The sequence below is a fragment of the Balaenoptera physalus genome (genome assembly GCF_965194825.1).
Source record: "Balaenoptera physalus genome assembly, chromosome: 5".
Taxonomy (NCBI): domain Eukaryota; kingdom Metazoa; phylum Chordata; class Mammalia; order Artiodactyla; family Balaenopteridae; genus Balaenoptera; species Balaenoptera physalus.
The window spans coordinates 132086503-132100670 of NC_138884.1; the positions used below are offsets into that span (position 1 = coordinate 132086503).

Sequence of the window (14168 nt, forward strand, 5' to 3'; positions counted from 1 at the left end):
ATTGGACTTTACAAGGGATGGAATGCCAAGAAAACCTATTCTTAAATTTTAATAATTTGTGATTGTTCAAATTGAACTTTTTCCTAATTCACTATCAACATGAGCCAAAATCAGCACTGCTAAACACAATGTGAGCGACCCCTGTTGGTCACAACATAAAAGTTAAATAAACCCAAAGAGATCAGGGATTAAATAGAGGTTATTATTATATTATGATTAGTCAGGTACTGTACTAAGTGCCTTAGGTGCATTATCTCAGCTATTCCTCATAATAATCCTGTGAGTGGTATAATTTTGAGTACCCAAGTTCACACAGCCCTAAAACTGACGTCCTGTCTGGGTCCCAAGCAGGTATTCTCACTGTGCGACACTGCCCCTTCACCACACTACAACTGCCTTTTCAGAGGGCTGACATTGCCAACTGAAGATCTACCCAACCATTCATTTGAGAAATATTTATTGAGCACCTACTTTATACCAGACACTGTGTTTAGCCTGAGGATAAAATGGTAAACAAGACAGATAAAATACCTGCCTTTGTGGAGTTTATTGTGGGTCAATTAAGTATATGACACAACTTCAGACTGTGATAAGTACTATAAAGAAAAACAGAGGATAAAGGGACAAAGGATGATGGGACTGGCAGGTGGGAACACTAATTTATGCAGTAAGGTCAGGAGCTTTTCTGAGGAGATGTTTCAGCTCTTAAAGAGCTCGATAAACAAAGCCCTGGGGAAGAGCACTGCAGGAAGAGGAGCCAGTAGGTTTAAAGGCTCTGAGGCAGATAAAAGGTTGCTGCCTGAAGAACAGAAAGAGAGCCATAGCTCACTCCATTCCAGTGTAGGGGAGGAAAGATTTTTTTCCTCTACCCACTTAGGTTCTGGGTCTGGGACCTGTGAGTTGAACTGACAAAGTACAGATAAATGGATAAGAAGTATATAAATTTTATTTGATGTTAATAATTGTACATGGCCTGAGTAGGGGTGGAGAACTTCATAGAAAGAAGTGAAGATCCCCCCAAAGTGTTAGACCCAGGGGCTTATGTTCCATTTTAAGAAAGAGGGATAAATTGTGCAGAAATGACAAGACAAGAGGAAAAGGGGTGTGGGCTAAGGAAGGTAAACTGTGAAAAAGTGACTAGGAACTATATGCGGAACTAACAGAATATAATGGCTGTTTTCACGAGGTTTGCACAGATTCATCTCTGTGCCAACTCCCCGGCTCCGGTGACAAGAATGTTCTCCTCTTCGTGGTAGAAGAAATTTATACCCTGCTTTAGGCAGAACGGGGCAGGCAGAGAGCCCCTCCTGCTGCTTCTCAATTGTCTTCAGCTCAAAATGCTCAACATGCCAAAGGGGCACTTGGGGCTTGGGGTGGCGGGCTGTGACTCCCTTCACCAGCTACGCCTTCTGCAGCTTATAAACAAGTGTCAGCTATCTTCTCTTCACCTAAAAACTCTGTACCTTCCCAGAAGAATTCCTTACACCACCTCCTGATCCCAACAGCCACTTCAAATCCTAGCTGGCCTTCAAGACTCTCATCAAGTTTCCGACCTCTCATTCCCTGAACTCCTGTGGCATGTCTTAACTCTAATATACCATACTGTACTTGGTTATAAACAAGTTCTTCATAGGATACTCTTTACGCATATATTACCAATTTTGTAGTACTAACTGGAAACTCTGCTTTGCAAGTCTGTACCAATGAATTGATAATTATCTCTATGTCTTTCCCACAAAGTGTGAGGCTGCCATCAAATTTTCAAGTGGTGTTTTGAAGTAGAGCTGAATGGGAAGTTGCTGAATTGCCTCTACTTGCTAGAGGGGAGTGAGACCGTGGACAGAGAAAACATTAGAAATCCTTGAACAACTCCTTTAAAAGACTTCAAAGATGCAAACTACCTTTAAAAACTCTTGTAAATTATATAAAGGCAAATAATACTATTATTAATAAATTACTAATAATACATATTACTGCTTTAATTCATAGTAAATCATAAGGAGTCTTTCCTATTTTTGTTTTTTTGGAAATCTAGTTTTCTTAACCCTGGTTCTCAAAGGGTAGTCCTAGGACCAGCATCAACACTAGAGCTGTAGCAGCAGAGCACTTATTAGAAAAAGCAATTCTCAGGCCCCACCCAAGACCAACTGAATTAGAAACTCTTGGGGCTGGGGCCCAGCAATCTGTTTTAACAAGCCCTCCCGGTGATTCTGATGCACTCTCTACAACGTGAGAACTCCTGTCTTCACCTAAAGCAAGTCTTCTCTCAAGACTGTCTCTGAAGCTAACCAGTGACTTCAAAATTCTGTATTTAAATTATGCTATTTTAAAACAACTGTTTGGCACAATGACTTAATGTAAATGTCTCTAAGAAGTAATGTTCAAATCACTGAAAAACTGGTTTGCTTTGCCTTAAATTCAACTTAAAAGTTATCTTTTATTTTACTAAATCACATAATTAGTACTAATATGTTTTACCATAATGAAATGAACCTATTCCCTGATCCCAATTCATTGTTACTATTTCAGTAGTGAAGTTCACATATCCCTGTAAAACATGTTCAAACATATCCTTTGGAAAACTAAACTTGCTTGTTCTCTGTGCTGCCCTCTGCTGATTCGTAAGGCAAACTTCATCTATTTAAAGAATCAATACTAGCTGCAGTTCCAAGGAGGACAATCATTTAATCAACTTATTCATTCCACATGAACCAACTACTGGCTCATCTGTAAGAAGAAACTGGGTGAACCTTTAAAAAGTTAATTGTGATTAACATTAGTTTGAAACAGACCTGCAACTCCCACTTGATGTGTAGCATATCCTGGTAATCTGCTGGGCCCCTCTCCCAGCCACAGAGTCAGCGTGGATGAGTCCGATTCTGCGTGGTGAAAGCAGAAGCCCAGGGAAGCGGCAGGGGCAATGAATCGACTTTGGAGGATGGGAATGTGCAGCCATACTGCTACTCTACCTTCTGATCTCCATTTCTGTATTGCAGCTAAAATGCAGAAGATAAACATCTGTAAATATTTAACAGTGAGAGGAGTGGAATAAAGTAAAACTCATTTCTGGGTGTCACCTCCTCCAGGAAGCCAAGTTTAAGCTCCACTTCCCTTACTAGTTAGCTCTCTTTGGGGGCGGGGGGCGGGCGGCACGGGGGAATCGCAAAATGTACTGTTCACATACATCAGCAGCACGTAAACTACCACGTTTTATTATAATTATATATGATTTTTCCACCAGACTGAATTCCTTGAAAATAAAGTCAATATAGTGATGATCTTTATATATCACCTGACACAGTACCTGGCACATAATTGGTGCTCAATAATTGTATTACAATGAACAAATAAACTGATTTAAATAAAACACCGTTTCATTGTTGTTCCTTTTAACAATCTTGGTTTTCATCTTTATAAATGACTATTATGGGCTTTTATTTACTCTTCCTTTAAAAGTCCTCTCATATATATATGTGTGTGTGTGTACACACATATATATATTTTTGGTTTATACATTTCAAGGTGAAAAATGTAACTTTGTTGTTAAGTAATGTATGGTAGTTCTAGAAAATTTTCAAAATAAAGTACAATGAAGAAATCAAAACTTCACATTAGCACACAGATAAATTTAAAATCCACATTTTTTGCATGAATATAATTTTGGAATTGACATACCATATATAATTTACAACTTTTTTTTACTACATATTATAAACGTTTTGCTATGCCATTAAAATTCTTTAATGAATTTTTAATGACACATTTTTAATGACTGTGTAATTTTCCTCATATAGGTATACCATAAACTACTTAACTGACCTCCTACTTTTGGACATGTAGATTGTTTCTAACTTTCCTTTATTACAAATTATACCATGACAAACATTAAAATAGATTTTCGGTCTTTGACTTTAAACTCTCTTACTTTATTACCTGAGATTGAGCCAGGGGAAAAAAGATGCTATCATTTACATGGCCCTTACTAAATTCCAGACATTTCAGATACACTGTTTAAGTTCTCACAACATGAAAGACAGGTATCATCACCCCTAATTTATAGGTGAAGAAATGAATACTTCCACAGTTTTAGAAAAACTTTTCAGATCACTTTCTCCATCCACCATCGCGATCTTTACAATAATCCTGTAAAGTGTGTGTGGAGAGAGGGGGAAAGACTTGATTATTTATTTAATGGTTAGATTCCTTTCCCCCCTCTTCTATGGCCTCCGCAGTAAGCATCTCCTGGTTAAGGACCATCTTTCTCTACCTTTTTGAAGTCAGGGTGCCGAACACAGTGACAGACAATGTGGGAGCCTTAATTTAACGGACGTTTTGATTTGGGGCTGTGGCGCCCCTTCAGATCCTTCTCACATCAATCCTTCTCTGATTAAATCTTTTTAAAAACTGACATAGAATTACATAAAGGGAAATGCACAAACCTTAAGTGAACATTTGATGAGTTTTGACCTATGCATACATCTGTGCCACCCACACTCAAGATTATAGAACATTTCTATCACCCCAGAAAGTTCCCGTGTCCTCCTTCCCAGTCATTCCAATCAAACGAAAAAGCTGAAGTTCTACAAGGAGAGTCACTTGTTTCCTATTTTTTATCTTTACACTCTGGCTTGGAGAATCTGTCCACTGCTACTGCTTCAGCTAACAACTGTACAAGGGCGGCTGCCTAGTCCTGACCTCACTGAACACTGAACTTTTCTGCTCTTTAGCTGCTCGCATCTTCTGAAGGCTGCCGCCTCAAACTTCACACCTATATTCAAAACTGATTCCTACACCAGCCACCTTAGTTTCGCTTACAGGCATTTTTCTGGCTCCAATGCTCAAAGCCTAAGAATCCTTTTTAAAATGTTTTCTTTTTTCTCGTTTTCACTAATAAACTTTAATGCTTTTTCCTCATCTTTCCCTCATCCCTCAGCTCAGATCCATCCCTCAAAGTGAGCTCACATACCACCACTTTGACAATTAGCTTTCCTCACGTGATTTCCAAATGTGAACCTAAGGACTACTTTCTAGTAGATTTACTAGAACTTATTACACATTGCCCGATGACATCTGTTGCTGTCTGTTTTTCTAATCCTAATTAATATTTTGTGCATTTGCAATCCTCCAGGTTAACATGAGATTATGCACTGGGGCTCAATTCCTATTAGATGACTGGCTTGTCTAAAGTCACACAGCTAGTGAGTGGCATAGCAAGAACCAGAACCAGTGTTACTTCCCCACTCATGCAGAAATATGTGAAACTTAGCAACATATTACCTCTTCATCCATCTAACTTTAGTTATCAATAACGGGAACAGTTAAAGAATAGACTTCACGTGTAAAGGTGCAAAACAACTATTGCTAATACATTATAGGCAATCAGTTCTATTTAGTTGAAAAGAAAGAATACATTTAGACTTCCTACCAGGCTTTCTTCTCAGATTATTTTAAGATTCTTTTTATAGGCAATACCATTCACTTTTGTTCGACTCAATAACAAAAAACCCAGCAATAGCTCTTATAGTGCAGCCAAGAACAAATTCTAGAGACAGGGGAAGTTAATCTGTCTCTTAGTACCAACATCTTTGAAATGGGGATAATAATAGTACCTACCTCACAGGTTATGAGGATTAAATGAATCAATACTTTTGAAGTTCTTAAAACAATGTCTAGCACTTAGTACAAAAGAATTTATTAAAAAGATATAAAAGTATATGGTACTTCAGAGTTTATAAATTAGTTTCATGTAATTTATCTTTGATTACCACATCTATCCAGTAAAGTAGTTAGAGTGGGCATTATTCACGTGATCAACCTAAGAGGCAAATATTTTCAGTGGTGATTTTCCTAATGCCTGGTTAAGCACGTGGCAGAATCTGGGACTTGAAACCTGAATGTGTGACTCCAAATCCAACCCACTTTCTGCTTTGCCTTCCTGACTGAGGTAGTGCTTTAATCACTGACAAGTAACAAGTGTGTACAATAAATACCTGTGTCTACCCACACATACGTGCACATATTAGAGGATGAACATCTGATTCTACTGTTAACACTGTTGTAGTTAGCAGCTGTTCCCAAGGAGAGAAAACAAGGTGAAGAGGTAAACAGTTTAGAACTGAGGATGGCTGAAGATGAAAACGACTAGCTCAGTTATATTTCCATAGATGCTCACTTGCCATATTGCTCCATAGGACAAAGATTACTTTCAGTTTCCTCTTAGCGTGAGAGGATGAGTTTCCATGCTATAATCAAGTTGATTATAAGGACCCTCAGGGGCAGTGTGAAAAACAGGCTGCTCCGCCAAATCACGGGCTCTCAAAGTGAAGGCTCCTCCATCCAAGCTATCTTTCTTATCACTGGACTCAAGGTTCAAAGAGAGTGGCGAGTTTTCCCACTGGAGACTGAAACCACTCACCAATCTCCCCGGTGAATCACAAAAGTCTTGTTACTAACGAAAAGCAAACTCTAGTTCTCGGCGCCACAGCTCCTGACCCAACTTGTGCACAAATACGACCACTCAGAACCTCTCTGGCCCACTCACTGTCCACCACGTGTACTAGAAAGTGCTCTGGTTCTGCCCTGGGCAAAGTGTCCGGCGAAACGAAGGGTCGGTAAGTGATAGTAAACGATAGCCTAATAGTATCAACATTTACCGAGCGTTAAATACGTGGCAGATACCGTGCGAGGCACTTCGTACGCATTATGCAATTTATCTCTCAGCCATTCCATGAGCTCCTATTACCTGGTTTTACGGGTGAGAAAACGGTGGTTTACAGAACTTGCCCAAGGTCACACACTAGAAAGAGGACCAGAAACAAGGGCTGCCGATCCCAAAGTCTGAGCTCGTCACCATTTCACCCAACCGCCTCAGAGACCTCCCAGCCAAGGGCACAAGAACGAAAGGCAGAAAACGGCTGCGGGTCACGCACGCCCTCTCTCCTTCCCTCAGGCGCGACTCGGGGGTGGGGGCCGCGGTTACTTCCTTAGAAAGGCAAGGGAGCCTCTGACCAGGCGCACTTGCCCTGCAAGGCCCTCTGGAAGGCGACCGGGTCCAGGCGGTGCACTGCGTCCAGCCGCGCCAGGCGCACGGAGACGCCCCCGAATCTATCAAGCTCGCCCCGCAGCTCGCCGGCTCCGGAAGGGGCGTCCCGAGTGCAACCCGGGCCGCCCGAAGCCCCGCGGGGCCCTGCAAAGAGCACTGCGCTGCGGGCCCGCGCTATCACCGCACGCCAGCAGCCCCCTCTCGGTAGCTGCGGCATCTCCGCGCCGGCACTCGTGGCCCACGCGGACGCTCCTAAGTCACGCCGCCAGTGAGTGACGGCGCTACCGTAAGTTTTAGAAGAGTGCCACCTACCCATTCTCAGAGTTGAACAGGGGTCTGCAGCGCTAGGTAGAGGAGACGGCGAAGTCCGGTCGACCGGCTCCTCTCAAGAATTTGCCCGGCTCAAGGAACGCGACAGAAACTTTCCCACCACTCCCCCTCCCTCCCCTGTTCCCCCCACCCCCACCTCAGTTCAATTCAACAGACATTTTGTTCAGGTATAGGGAAGGAGGCGGAGATACGAAAAAGTCCTGTTTTTCAGGAATTTACAATCTAAATGAGGGTTCTGTCCACCTAATCCGTCTTCTTTGGCGAAAGTCAGAACGTCTTCCACCTCTTCAACGACAGCGTATTCTGAAAACGCTATGTTCGCCCGCTCTTGCTGCGCTCCACTCAGGGGATTACGGCGCGGGACGGAGCCTCGCTGGTTTCTGCCCCGGAAGTTTTTCTCTCAGCGAAGCGCGCACGTTGAGCCGGCTTTGCCGCTGCTTCTCTCGGGCTGCCTTCCGATCATGTCGTCCAAGAAGAACAGAAAACGGCTGAACCAAAGCGCCGGGAATGGGTCGCCCTCGGCCTCCGCTGCTTCCTTTTCTGCGGAGGCCACAGCTTCTGCCGTGGCGGCCGGGACTCTGGTGGTGATCAACTTCTTAGAAAAGGGTAAAGAGTTTTGAGAGGGAGACCCGAGGCCGAGGGGGCGCCGCCTGAGAGGACGAAAACCTAGCGATTATGCCTTGAGGTGTAAAGGTTTTTAAAAAGTTGGGTGAGGCAGAGGTGTGCGAGAGGCACAGAAGTATGTAAGACACTCGAAGCCGCGCCTGCACTAGAGAAGTTGGGCAGAAATGACTTAGTGGCTAAGTCAAGCTCTTTTGTAAATTGCTTTGAATTTCTAAGTTGAGCTTGAAACGGCTTTGCCTTATTTAAGATTAACGGCGTATTTAACTGCGAAGTCGCTCGTCTCTAGCGAGAATAGTATACCTATACTAAAAAACTGAAAGCCCAGTTCAGTACCGCTGTCGGTACGTCCTTCCTAAGAGACGTTAATGTGCCTTTAAAACTGAAAGGTGGCTTTTTTCCTACTACGCGGGTTGTGGTATTTAATTAAACAGCTGTAAAGTGCGCACGGGTGCTAGCAGGAGCTTGGGTATTTTACGTATGTATCTCATTTATTCTGCGCAGAGCTTTGGGAGATGGGTACTGTATTATTAAGTTCATTTTACAGAGAAAGAAAAGTTAACGCGATTCCACCCCCTCCTTCCCCCCAGGTTACACAGGTCCTAACTAAATGGCAGAGGCTTTTTTTGAGTCCAGATGTATTTGACCCTAAAGCCATGGACCTAGATCACAGCAACCTTGACTTGGGAGAACGGATTTAAGTGAAAAGCATTGAGTTGGTAAAGCTTTTAGCAGGCGTGATGTTTTGTAGCTTTGAAAAAGGGATCAGATTAACCTAGTGGCAAGATTTTTATTTATGTCTAGTGCAGACCCTAAAGACAATCTTCCAGTTAACATAGTATTTTCAGGCTTTTTTGGGGATCGGAGGACAACTTGTTCTGTTGTGCATATTCAGTCTCTTTTTCGACTGGATCCTTCCCATTGACATTTAAACCTACTGATTTCTCTTTCATCTTTAAACAAAAGCTCCACACTTATCACCACCCTCCACTGCAAGACTTCTTAAAAGGAGGGGTCCCTGCCTCCTCATCTCTCACTTACTCCATAGCCTATTCCTATTTGACATCCACCTCATTATTCCATGGAAACTGCCTGTGCCCTGGTCACTGATGATCTCCACGTTGGTAAATCCAATGGATGGTTTTTCATTACTTACTTTACTTGACCCCTCAGCAGCTTTTGGTATTGTCAGCCATTTCCATCTTCTTGAAACACTTTATTTCTTGACTTATGTGTCGTCAAAATCTCCTAGTTTTTCTCCCTCCTTTGGTTGGTACTTCGTCAGTTCCCTCTGCAGACTCGCCCTCTTCCACCTAACCATCAAATGTAGAAGTTCCTTAATTCTTAGTCCTAAACCCTCTTTTTCTCTCTATAAATCTTCTTTCTTTGGCAAGTTCATCCAATGCCCAGCGTTTCCTTCACGTTTACCCTTATTATTTTCAGATTTGTATTTGTAATTTAGATTGTTCTGAGTCTTGATTTGTCTTCTAGGTCAATGCTTCTCAAACTCCATAGGGAAGGTTTAAAAATTTACAACACGTCACAGATCAGCACTGTTGTAAAATATGATAAAAGTAAATTATTGGAAAAATAAGTTAAAAAAGAGAAATTTTTATTAGATTCAACAGATGCAAAATTACTCTGTCAAATTGCAATAAAAGCTTCTAAGTGCATATTCTCATTTTTTGTACTTACCTCATCATGAACAGTATCAGATAGTTTGTGGACCACACTTTTTTTTTTTTTTAATTGAAATATAGTTGACGAACAGTATTAGTTTCAGGTGTAAGTCATAGTGATTCACTTTTAAATACATTAGGAAATGATCACCTTGATAAAGTCTAGTAACCAACCGTCTGTCACCATCCAAAGTTATTTCAGTATTGACTATATTCCTTATGCTGTACATTACTTCTCTGTGACTTATTTACTTTATAACTGGAAGTTTGTACCTCTTAATCGCCTTCCCCTGTTTGCCCAGCCCCCCCACCCTCCTCCCATCTAGCAAATATCCCTTTGTTCTTTGTATCTATGTATCTATGAGTGTTTCTGTTTGTTTTGTTTTTTAGTTTCCACACATAAGTGAAATCATCTGATATTGATCTTTCTCCGACTTATTTCACTTGGCATAATACCCTCTAGATCCATCCATGTGGTTGCAAATGGGAAGATTTCATTCTTTTTTATGGCTGAGTAATATTTCATTGTAATATATATGTGTAAAAGTTATTTATGTGTTTTGGATATTAACCCCTTATTGGATATATCATTTGCAGATATCTTCTTTCATTCAGTAGGCTGTCTTTTTGTTTCGTTGATGGTTTCCTTCATTGTGCAAAAGCTTTTTAGTTTCATGTAGTCTCATTTATTTATTTTTGCTTTTGTTGCCCTTGCCTCAGAAGACAGATCCAAAAAATACTGCTAAGACCAACTTCAAAGAGTTTTCTGTATATATTTGCTTCTAGGAGTTTTATGGTTTCAGGTCTTATATTTAAAATCTTTAATCCATTTTGAGTTTATTTTGTACATGGTGTAAGAAAGTGATCCAGTTTGATTCTTTTGCATGTAACTGTCCAGTTTTCCCAACACCATTTATTGAAGAGGCTCTCTTTTGCCCATTATATATTCTTGCCTCTTTTGTCGTCGATTAATTTCCCCTATAGGTGTGGTTCATTTCTGAGCTCTCTATTCTGTTCCATTGATCTATGTGTCTGTTTTTGTGCCAGTACCATACTTTTTTGATTACTATAACTTTGCAGTATAGTTTGAAATCAGGGCGCATGCTACCTTCAGCTTTGTTCTTTCTCAAGATTGCTGTGGCTATTCCAGTTCCATACGGATTTTAGGATCATTAGTTCTAGTTCTGTGGAAAATGCCATTAGTATTTTGATAGGGATTGCATTGAATCTGTAGATTGCTTTAGGTAGTAGTATAGACATTTGAACAATATTGATTCTTCCAATCTGTGAGTACAGTATATCTTTTCATTTATTTGTGTCTTCAGTTTCTTTCATCAGAGTCTTATAGTTTTCCACGTACAAGTCTTTCACCCCCTTGGTTAAATTTATTCGATGCAGTTGTAAATGGGATTGTTTTCTTAATTTGTGGTCCATACTTTGAATATAGCACTGTGCTATACCTCTTCTTTTGGACTTTTCAAAGATACTCCAGGACTGACTTCCTGAAGTCATATTTCCTCCAACAAAACAAATGAGCTCTGTTCAGTCTTTCTCATTGTAAAATTCAGAAATCTAAGATTCCTTCATGACACTGCTCTCTTACATCTCACATTATCCAGTCCACCACCAAGTCCTGTTTACTAACTAAGTATTTCCCACGTTCCACTTCTGCGCTCCCTTCCCACTGCTTCAACCTTAATCTCAGACACCATCCTCTCTCACCTGGACTACTACACTAGCTGCTCCCCTCCAATTCCTTTTCCACTCTGCAGACAGAATGATCTTTTAAAATAAAAATCCCGTCACGACCCTGCTTTTCACCAGTAACTGGCCTCCAATTACTGTCAGATTAAAGACCAGGAGCTTGATAAAGCCCACTGCCCTGGGTGGTCTTGACCTTCCTTATGTGGCTCCTTGTTTCCCACCACTTTGCCTGTACTTTTCCCCTCAGATGCACAATGCTGTCTTTTGTCAAGGATCTCTGTACAAGCTCTTCTTTTTGCTGAGAATTGTCTTTCCCCCCCCCACTCTTCATTTAGTTAATTTTACTCTTCCTTCAGACCTGAATTTAAATATTCTTGGAGAAGCATTCTCTGATTCTTCCAAATTAGATCTGATCCTGCATTATAGTCTCTCTTAGCACTCTTAGTTTTTCTTTCATTGCATTAATCTTAGTTTAGAATTGTACAGTCATTTAGTGATTGTTTAATAACTCTTTCTATTAAGTTATAAACTCCATGAGGCCAAGGACTGTGACTGCTTTTGTTCACCTTATTTCCCCAGTGCCTAGTGTAGTATCCTGCCATATAGTGGGCACATGGTAAATATTTGCTGAATGAACAAATGAAGGGTGGGTGGGTGGTTGAAATTACCTTTACTATCTCATTAGTTAATCTGGCACATAAGGTGCTCAGTAAGTGTGAAGTTAATTAATAGGAAGTAGATGTAGAGATATATTTTTAAAGTATTGAAGGAATGAGGACTGGTGAAGGGAATTGTGTGGGGGATAGCTTACGTAGATTTGGATGCTGTAAGCAGAGAATACAATGGAAATGTATTAGGAATAAAGCCAATGGATGGGAATTTGAACGTGATCTCCATTGCTGATAGGGAGGAAATGGAGGTATTTAGAGAAGAGTGTGATGTTTCAAATCTTGGTGCAGGATAGGATGGAGGGAAGAGAGGAAGAAAACTTAGAATCTTGTCAGGGACTGAGTACCCCCCTCAAGGTAATTATCAAGAGGGAAGGGTAATTCATTGAGGTTTCCTTTATTAGGAAGAAAGAAGTGGCAGAAACTGAACATTATGAGGTTATCAAACAGGACGCTTTGCTCTTATTGATGGGTAAACTGTGTAAGAGACCTGGTGCTCATAGGAAGGTTGAATTTCTTTTCAGCCTGTCATGTTTTAAAAAATGCTTATTTTATGCTCAGTCCTGTTAATCTTAGCCCTGGGAGATGCTTTGTTTTTCTAGATTTGTTCATCTGATGACAGAGGGAAAATAATTGTGTTGGGAAGTTACTTCGCAGTGGCAGAGAATGATGTAAATCAGACATACCTCATGGTTTTCCTTTTGTTGACTTAGTTCCTTTTTAATTACAAAAGATCTGTTTTTCTGATTATGAAAGAACACTAATAGTAGTCAGAGCTCTGTGATTATGATATATGTGACTATAAGTTTTATAATAAAGTTTATGTGACAGGCATCATAAGTGTTACGTGGATTTTGTGCTGAAAAGAAAAATATTGTATACTCATCTACATTCATTCATTTCATGCATATTTGTTATGCATCTGCTATATTTGATGCACTCCTAGGCGGTGGAGTTACAAAGATGAATATGACCCATTTCCTGTTACAAAGCAGTATATTGTTAAAGGAAAGTCAGATTGTAAAATAAATGAATATTGTGATGAGTGCTAGTATCTGGCAACATAGGGTGCTGGGAGCATCAGAGGAGGGACAGCTAACCAAATGTGGAGCTTGAGGGAGTGTGTGGGCAGCGGTGGAGATGTTCGCACATCGTTTTCAGAGGTTTTGAAACTGGACTGAATTCTGGGCCCCTTCTTTGGCCAAAAGTTGAAAGCTCTAATGGTCATTTGAGTCGGTGTGTGTTCGCCTCGGGAATAAGACCTGTGTTATTGTTATCCATGTGTTCCTGGGAATAGAAAGGAAAAATGTCTGGTTGCTATCCTGTGGGTGAGAAGTGGAAACATAGCTTAATCCTCTAGAGCCAGATGATGTGTCATTTCCCCAGTTCAAGCCTTTGAGTACTAGTAACCAACTCAACTTAGAATCTGTAACATGAAAAGTTCAGAATGCAAGTATGAAAAGCCCTACTGCAAGTATGTTCAGTTAGTGATGAAATTAGAGATTTTTTTTTTTAAATAATGAAAACCAATACCTACCCCATAAAACATCCTTTTTTAGTTAGCAGTCATATTGTCAGTGGACCCTCACAAAGGTTTGGTTTTAAGTCTGATTGCTAAAATAAGGAGGGTTGGGACAGTAGTTTCTCCAGGGTTTGGTAAGTGCATTCATATGGTCATGTGGATAAAGGATTTTTATTTACTCCAAAAGAAAGCATGCTTTAACTTCAGTTACAAATAGTGCAAAAATAATTTTCTTTTCCTTCTTGGTAGACAACAAAGTTCCTAAAGCATTCCAGAATTCCCTTGTTCAACTTGGACTCAACACCATGAAGTCTGCAAACATATGTATTGGTCGACCAGTGTTGCTTACCAGTTTGGATGGAAAGCAAGAGGTGAGAGTCCTTTTCACTTCCTTACTTTAGAAATATTTCAGATGTTTTTGATTTTAATTTTCAACACAAGCAGTAATAATTGAAAAGCTATATCTTACAAGACCCTCACATCTATATAAACTTTTCCTTCCTTTTATACCCTGGGAGTTGTAGGCCCTAAGTGTCATGATGTAGAAAGAAGCCTTTCCTCCAGAGGTAGTGACACACTACCAACCCTATTTCTCCCAGTCT

General features: G+C 40.6%; 2 protein-coding genes across 17 annotated transcripts in view; one reads left to right on the plus strand and one right to left on the minus strand.

Moving 5' to 3' along the window:
* NUDT6 (nudix hydrolase 6) overlaps positions 1-7307 on the minus strand; it is a 43634-nt gene extending 36327 nt beyond the window's left edge. For 6 of the 11 annotated variants that reach the window (XM_082462969.1, XM_082462967.1, XM_082462968.1 and 3 more), the window contains exons 1-2: positions 7022-7307; positions 2793-2996 (exon numbers count right to left, since the gene is read on the minus strand). In XM_082462969.1, the coding sequence (XP_082319095.1) occupies positions 2793-2996; positions 7022-7259 (442 nt within the window). In that variant the 5' untranslated portion in view covers positions 7260-7307. Of the gene's footprint in view, positions 1-2792; positions 2997-6172; positions 6630-6653 lie in introns of those variants that run through there. The other 5 variants (XM_082462964.1, XM_082462963.1, XM_082462972.1 and 2 more) reach the window with 5 other exon arrangements.
* The window catches only part of AFG2A (AFG2 AAA ATPase homolog A), a 331452-nt gene continuing 324507 nt past the window's right edge, over positions 7224-14168 (plus strand). For 3 of the 6 annotated variants that reach the window (XM_082462781.1, XM_082462782.1, XM_082462784.1), the window contains exons 1-2: positions 7633-7978; positions 13816-13937. In XM_082462781.1, the coding sequence (XP_082318907.1) occupies positions 7687-7978; positions 13816-13937 (414 nt within the window). In that variant the 5' untranslated portion in view covers positions 7633-7686. Of the gene's footprint in view, positions 7329-7632; positions 7979-13815; positions 13938-14168 lie in introns of those variants that run through there. The other 3 variants (XM_082462783.1, XR_014263917.1, XM_082462780.1) reach the window with 3 other exon arrangements.